The sequence below is a fragment of the Cannabis sativa genome, chromosome X (assembly GCF_029168945.1).
Source record: "Cannabis sativa cultivar Pink pepper isolate KNU-18-1 chromosome X, ASM2916894v1, whole genome shotgun sequence".
Classification (NCBI taxonomy): domain Eukaryota; kingdom Viridiplantae; phylum Streptophyta; class Magnoliopsida; order Rosales; family Cannabaceae; genus Cannabis; species Cannabis sativa.
In genome coordinates this window covers 13736351-13743603 of record NC_083610.1, presented here as the reverse complement: position 1 = coordinate 13743603, position 7253 = coordinate 13736351, and the positions used below count along the sequence as shown (strand labels likewise).

The 7253-nt window shown below is 32.3% G+C and overlaps 2 protein-coding genes and 1 long non-coding RNA gene across 5 annotated transcripts; 1 reads left to right on the top strand and 2 right to left on the bottom strand.

Moving 5' to 3' along the window:
• Positions 1–359: 359 nt before the first annotated feature.
• On the bottom strand, positions 360–1513 carry LOC133032732 (uncharacterized). Its single transcript, XR_009685304.1, has 3 exons — positions 1357–1513; positions 582–684; positions 360–468 (listed from the first exon to the last, which is right to left on the bottom strand). It is a non-coding gene; the product is annotated as an uncharacterized LOC133032732 (long non-coding RNA).
• Positions 1514–1613: 100 nt separating this feature from the next.
• LOC133032784 (uncharacterized) lies at positions 1614–2755 on the bottom strand. The gene is made up of 3 exons (XM_061107228.1): positions 2671–2755; positions 2431–2525; positions 1614–1779 (listed from the first exon to the last, which is right to left on the bottom strand). Exons 1-3 carry the CDS (start codon positions 2722–2724, stop codon positions 1623–1625), a joined length of 306 nt encoding a protein of 101 aa, XP_060963211.1. The 5' UTR covers positions 2725–2755; the 3' UTR covers positions 1614–1622.
• Positions 2756–3540: 785 nt separating this feature from the next.
• On the top strand, positions 3541–7031 carry LOC133031783 (uncharacterized). Of its 3 annotated transcripts, XR_009684854.1 has the most exons (5): positions 3541–3797; positions 3893–3932; positions 4491–4632; positions 5980–6197; positions 6513–7031. XR_009684854.1 is itself a non-coding variant. In XM_061105453.1 (4 exons), the coding sequence occupies exons 1-4, from the start codon at positions 3633–3635 to the stop codon at positions 6005–6007; spliced, it is 375 nt and encodes a 124-aa protein (XP_060961436.1). In that variant the 5' UTR covers positions 3541–3632; the 3' UTR covers positions 6008–7031. The 3 variants fall into 3 exon arrangements, 2 of the variants coding, with proteins under 2 accessions (XP_060961436.1, XP_060961434.1); XM_061105453.1 differs by having other exon boundaries at positions 5980–7031; XM_061105451.1 differs by lacking the exons at positions 5980–6197; positions 6513–7031 and adding an exon at positions 4741–5722 and having other exon boundaries at positions 3549–3797.
• The last annotated feature ends 222 nt before the right edge of the window (positions 7032–7253 follow it).

Here is a 7253-nt window from a genome sequence, read left to right as displayed (position 1 = left end):
AAATCTAAACTTTTAATTTTCTTGATTTGAGATTTTGAATTGTTCTAATTTATTTGTTTATGAATTTATTGAAATACTTGAATATTTATTTGTTCTGATTTTAAATTGTTCTTATTTATTCATACTTGAATATTTATATTGATACTTGAATATTTATATTGATGATTGTTAATTTGAGAATTTATTATAATGAATCATAATCATAAAATAAGTTTGAGAATTTATTATATTCAATGTTGGAATGAATGAAAATGACAGCATGTCATATAAGTGTCCTCAAAGCATACAGGTACATGGGTTTTAGATTGAAAAAAAGTTGAATAAAGTAAATTGTGGATAAAATACCAATAGTCCAATATTTTCCCCCATAAGCATTTGCCATATGATGGCTCTGGTAAGAGGTGCAAGGTAGCAAGTTCCTCCCCAAGTGGTACCATTTCTTGCTGCCGAGACATTTCTTTCGTGCAGCTTTTTCATAAGATAAGTTACAAGATTAGTCGAAATCACATAGTAAGCCAAACGTTCACAGCCCTAAGCACAAATATAGAGTAAAAATGTTTATAGTTAGAGCAATATAATACCTAGATTGAAGGGACAAGCTTTTCAAGTTCCAATATTATGCTTCAACACACTGTTTCTTTTAAGCAAACAGAGTCATCATTGATGTAGTCTACTTTCTTCAATCTGAAATGAAATACTCAAAAAATTATGTCTAATGACTCTTATCCAAGAATCTATATCAAAAAAATACCATTGTGACTAATACAAAAACAAATCTTATAAAACTAAAAGATGTGATTCTTCTCTTACTCCCTCTATAATACAAACAATATTAATTAGTGGGTTATACAGAAATAAGTAATCAAAAATTAAAAGAAACTTTCACCTTCCTAGTTTCCATCTAAAGCAAGCAAAAACTAAAAAGAAAAAAAATGATACTTTGGCAAAGATATATAGCAGAAGAAAGTTGATCATAAATATTCTAATTACATCTAATCCAATCATGAAACAGGATAAAAACAACCATGGAAGTTATTCCCCCAACAAACACAAATATATAGTAGCAATAATTAAGAGAAAATTAAAAATTCGTCCAATAATTTACAAAATCAGTGGTATCATAACCTATATTGGATGATTTTGCAACAAATTAATTCATTTGCTGATTCAAATCATCAAGAACATTTGCATTTGCAGACAGTTTGCCTTCAAATAACTCCTTATCTTTCTCAGCTATTAAAAGAAGGAAACTACAATTAGCATTCTTTTCCTTTCAATAACATTAAACTCGTAATAAAAACAGAACAGAAAAATAGAGCTCCAAATATATTGTATATATATCCATAATGTATGTACCATCATGAACTTGACTGGCTAATTGCTTTAAAGTTTCAGTGAGTTGATCGCAGTGTTTTCGTAAGAAATTTAGATTCTAAGCCATTCCACAGCTTCTCATCCTCTTTCTGTTTCACCTTGAGTTTAGCATTTTCATTAAACGCATTCTATAACGTTTCTTCTAATGTTTTGCATTTAAATAGTTGATTAAATCACCATCAGTAATATCTATATCACTACATCTTCAGCCTCCCATAGAAGAAAGGAAGAATACCAAACCTTAACGATCATATATTGGTAAAAAATTCTTGTGTGCGAGCTTGATCGAACAAATTAAACGAAAGCACCGACAGACACAGGGAGCAACAAAGAGAGGTACCGCCATGTCTAGATCTGTCTTCACGGAAGCTTGCTCTTTCACCAGTTTCTCTAAAATAAAAATATCTGACGAAACAGTGTAAGGAAACATCCAAATTTTCTGAGAAAATAAGCCAAACAACCAACAATTCTCAGATAAAAATAGAACCTATAGTGCTCTTCAAATTCGTAAAGCTTCCAATATATAGTAGGAACAAATAAAGATAGTTCCTAAATAGAAAATGGTCAAATAAAAATCATGATGTGAGAAATGTATAGTAGGTAACATAGATTGTAAAGCCTTTGATTACTTTATAAGAGTGGAAATTCTTTGTTTTTCTCCTTTTTTCTGCAATAAACATGAAATTTTGGTGTCTGCAATGGTTATAAATTGGGCTATGAAATTCATATTTAAACAAAAACAAAAAAACAGAAAAATCTATCTAATTAAATCACAAAAATTAAATTTTTTTTGCGAAGAAAAAATATCACTAAAATTATGAGTAGTTAACAACTTTTTTTTTTCTGATTAAAGAGTAGTTAACAACTTTAGCTACTAATTAAGTTTTTTCGTTTTTTTAGTTCATAAAATATATATGCAAATATATATTCTCTTTTAGCCAAATTTAATGGCGTCGAAATATAAAATTGACAGCTTTTATAAAATTGCCCGGGGATTATTATGCCAGTATTCAAATAGAAAATTATAATTGCATTGAAATGCAAGAAGAAACTTACATAAGGAATGGTATAAGGCCTGAGTGCAAACCCACCAGCAAAATGTATGCATGCAACTCCCACTGCCACACTCCAAATCGAAACAGCTCCCACACCTGTGAAGAAATCCACCAGCAATATACAAGCTTAAAATGAATATATATCTATCTATCTATACCATTACCAAATTGACCATTTTGAATTTAAAATTCATGCATGAAACAATAGCCAATAGCCACTTAACAATAGAAAAGGCCTCACCAGAACTGGAACCAGACCCGGAATCCCTCCGGCAATCCAAGATCTAAAATTCATGCTTCACAAAATAGAATACTGGTAATGTAATCGCAAGCGATAATTGAAAGGATTTCACAGTGTTCGGGGATTTAAAGAGTTGGCGTATGAGCTGACGGTGCTCTTCCTCCGGCATCCCCCGTTGACGATCTCTCCTCGGTACAGGCCTCTTCTTGCTCGTTCGTCCTCTTCTTCTCCGAACACGTTCAAGATCTGTAACGGAAACGATGAAAATAAATTGGGGATAGATGAAAATAAATTGGGAATAGTTGGGCATGCGATATACAGTGTAGCGTTTGGGGATTTAAAGAGTTGGGCATGCGATGAAAATGAATTGGGCTTCTTTTCTTCTTCTTCTTCTGATTTGATAGACCTCCGCTCGTTCAGTCGCACATATTGTTGCAGTAGCTGGAATCGCACCTTTTGATAGGGCTTCTGAGATTGGAATCGATAACAAATTTAGAGAAGAATGATAGAGAAAAATCGATCACAGTGTTAATTTTAAAAATGTAATTTGGTTATTCTCCGTTAAAGTTAACAGAATATTCTTTTATTTTTAAAGTATATTAGCACTTTTAATATGTAAAGATATACAAATAATTAAATATATAGATAGATAGACTATTGTGTGGATATTTCAAATTTTATTTTAGAGTAATTAGAAAATTTTAAATAAATTAATTATAATCAAATTAATTGTTATGTTTTACTTTAAGTAGATTTTTTTTTTTAATGAAAGTACTTAATAAGATCTTACAAAATTAACAAAAAAAATTAAATCGAAATATATAAGGTTGGTATTGAACCACGGGAACATTTTTGAAAAAAGAAAAGGGTATTAAAAGTTTGGTAGGAAGGAAGAGACATGGAGAGAGAGAGAGAGAGAGAGAGAGTAGTTATAAATAGAGAAAATATAAAGATGAAAATCAATGGAGGAGAAGGGGGAAAGGGCTCGAATTTTACTGGGATTGTCTCCCAATTGTGAACCCAATCATTCTCAGCTCAAAGCAGCTTACAGAAGAAAGGTATGGGAGTCTCATCCTGACCTTTTCCCACCTCATCTCAAGCCTCTTGCTGAGTCTAACTTCAAATCGGTACAAAATACAAAACCCTTTTTCTCTTTCTTCTTCTCTGTTCACAATTATTACATATTATCAATCTTTAATTTCATTGATTCTGCTTCATCTAGATTTCAGAGGCTTACTCTTTCTTGCTCTCACCCTCACCAGGTATACATACATACACACACGCATATATGTATATAATATTGTATTTTTGGAGATTACAACTGCTTTAGTTTGTCAGTTGATGGTAGTTATTATGTATATATAAATTTATTTATAATCTTAATATAATTCTTTTTGAGGTCAGACACATAATAATTTTACTAGACAAGCTACATAGTATGATATTTTTATGTGGAAGAGAGAAATTATTTGTTTTTTAAGCAAAAAAAAAAAGTTGGGTTCAGAATCTGTGTTCAACTAAGCTGTATGAACTATGTATATAGTTGGGTTGTGTTGTTACTAGCTAGGTTGGAAAAGTTCTTGAATCGAGGATTTCCATTGATATTCTGTTCTGATTAGTTTTCTTAGTGAAAGGGTTTGATCATTGATGAGGGGGAGCTTATATGAACTATGGTCATTACAGGTTGTCTTGAGTTTTCTAGGTTCTAAAGTTTTGTAAAATATTTTTACAGCATATAAATTTAATATTATTATGTTTGTGGTTTTTGTATTGGTACATAAATGTAACATGTACTAGTTTGTGTTGATCGGAGTTTGTAGGTGGAAGAGGAAGAAAAAGATATGATAGGGGGGTTCCGATTCCAAGGGGGACACAAGGGAGACATCATGCTTTATTAGTTCAATTCCCATTCCTATTTCTTGTACTGGGAACACTTGCACTAGGAGGCTTCATTGGCAGCAGGTGAGTGGAGTGACCATAGTACCATACTGTTTGTCTTGTTATTTTCTTTTTGTTTCTTACTAACTGTCAATTCCCCCATTGCATTGTATTGCAATGTTTGTTTACCAGGGCTTACACAAAGCAAAAACAATCCTACCCCTCTCACAATCCATTTCTTCCTTGATACATATCTTTACAAACTCAAGTAATCCAATGATTTTAATTGCCAAAGCTTTGTATAATTTCTGAAGCTAATAATGTAATTGATCTTGTGTTATTATGTCTGGAGCATTGTTATGGCACAGTTCAACACTACGTGATGTAAATTGGTGCAATTTAAAATCAATTATGTACAATCTGATATTAAATTATATCAGTCGCTGTTTGTCACATAAAATGGTAATAGATACCATGCTGCCTGGTATGTGTTATAATTTTGTTGCATATCATAATATTATTCTTTGTTTTAGTTTCTTTTTCTAAGACATCGTTGAGAAAAGAAAAGAAACTAGTGTTTGTTTGGTTGGAGTTTTTCTCATAGATTTTGAAATACCCAAGCTAAACTTGGTAGTTGTTTGTTTAGTTGGACCCTATTTGGTAATCCAATTTTTCTCCAACTTACCATCTATTTTAAGGTATCCAATTCAATCTTAAGTAATATGAGCTTGGGTATTTCGATTCACTCTCTACATATGTATGTAATAATTAAGAATTTAAAGATCTAAAATGATAGTCTGATAGTATATAATAAGTGTGAGTGACTTTCATTTTTCATCCTCTATTTTGTGGTTACTCTCTTTCAATATCAATCAGACCTATATTCTCTCGCACTTTTGGATTTGACTTAATCTTTTTTATTTTCACTTTTTATTCCTTTTTCATTTTCTCTCTATTTTTACCTCTCTTTTTTTCTTTTTCTTCTTTGGTTACTTTCTCTCTATGGATGTATGGGTTGTCAAGTAGTTAGTTTATGGTTAGTGTTAGTTAGGATTTATGTTGTCCAACTGTCACATTTAACTAATTATTGTTATAGGTTAGTTAAAGTTTGTGTTGTATCTTGTATTTTTAGAACTACTGTTTATTCATATCAATATAATGAGATTCATTTCAATCATTTCTTCTCTTTCATCCTCTATTTTTATATTCAACATGGTATCACGAGCAACTTTTTTGCTTCTGCCATTTTACCATCTGTGATTGTGTTTTGCAACTTTTCCTCTTTGTTTGTTCTTTGCTTCTTCGTTGCATCGATGACTGCTCAACCTACTCAAGCATTCAATCCATTTGTTTTTGCTCACAAAGTCTCTGTGAAACTCGATGACAATAACTTTCTACTTTGACGTCCTAAAATCTTGTCTGCTATTCGAGGTCATCGTCTGGAAGATTTCATCTCTGATTCCTTACAATTACCACGAAAGAAATCTCACTAAAGAAGATTAAGTACGGTGTCGAGTCAATCCTCGCTTCACTGACTGGGAGGTCCAGGACTAGCTCCTTTATTCATAGCTACTTTCATCTATGTCAGATGTTACTCTCACTCGAATGTTGGAGCTGAAACCTCTGCTCAAGTATGGAAGATGTTGGAGGTATATTTTGTAACTCAAACTTCTGCAAAAATTGATTTCTATACTACTCAGTTGCAAAATTATAAGAAAGGTCATTTATCAGTTAATGAATATCTTCTTCAAATTAAAACTCTTGTTGACAAACTTGGGTCTTTTGGTCATAGAGTTTCTATCAAAGAACATGTAGCTGAAATCTTCAAAGGATTGCCTTTAATCTATGATACATTTATTATCTCTGTCAATTCTAGAAATGATCAATATTTGATTGCTGAGATAGAGACGTTGTTATTGTCTCAAGAACATCAAATGGAAAGTCATACAAGGATCTTGATTCAGTTAATTTGGCTACTAAATGTGGTTTTATACCAAAACCACAATGTGCTCCACAATTTTCTCATAATGCAGACAACAACATTCCTAATCAAGGTCATGGATTGTGGAATCCTTATGCTGTCTCCTCGAGGTCAGTAGTCTAACTCTTCTTTTCAAAGTAATAATTCTGGTCAAGTCTGTGGATCTTCCCTTCCTCCTCAAGTTGCTTCTTCAAACATGCCTATCAGATCAAATCTAGTTTGTCAACTATGTTCAAGAACTTGTCACCTTGCTGCTTTTTGTTATCAACGATTCATTTTGATTTTCCTAGAGTAGGTGCTGCAAATGTAAACAAGAAATCAATCAATGTGGCCACTGCAGACAAAGTCACAGATGAAGCCTAGTACCCAGACTCAAGAGCAACCTCTCATTGCACCCCTAATTCTGCCAATTTCTCCCTAAAACAACCATACTTTGGTCAAGAATCGGTGCACATGGGTGATGGTGATGGCTTCCCCATTCAAAACACAGGTAATACACTCTTTCACATTTCAAACTCAATCAAACCTTTGTTTCTTAATTGAATGCTACATATGCTTCATTTCACAAAAATCTAATTTCGTATGTCAATTTGCTGCTAACAACAATGCTTTTTTTGTGTTTTATCCTAAGCATTGTTTCATCAAATAGTAGGTTTCGAAGGAGACATTTGTTGAAGGTCATCTTAAACAATGTCTCTATTTCATAGATCTCACTCAACTCAAA

Excerpts from the sequence above, each read along its gene's own strand:
- LOC133032784 (XM_061107228.1), bottom strand. The coding sequence starts at position 2,724 with ATGAATTTTAGATCTTGGATTGCCGGAGGGATTCCGGGTCTGGTTCCA. Across the intron at positions 2,526-2,670 it reads CGGGTCTGGTTCCAGTTCTG|GTGTGGGAGCTGTTTCGATT; the intron begins GTGAGGCCTTTT and ends ATTTCTTCACAG. Across the intron at positions 1,780-2,430 it reads GGCCTTATACCATTCCTTAT|ATATTTTTATTTTAGAGAAA; the intron begins GTAAGTTTCTTC and ends CTGTTTCGTCAG.
- LOC133031783 (XM_061105451.1), top strand. The coding sequence starts at position 3,633 with ATGGAGGAGAAGGGGGAAAGGGCTCGAATTTTACTGGGATTGTCTCCC. Across the intron at positions 3,933-4,490 it reads CTTGCTCTCACCCTCACCAG|GTGGAAGAGGAAGAAAAAGA; the intron begins GTATACATACAT and ends CGGAGTTTGTAG. Across the intron at positions 4,633-4,740 it reads GGAGGCTTCATTGGCAGCAG|GGCTTACACAAAGCAAAAAC; the intron begins GTGAGTGGAGTG and ends TTTGTTTACCAG.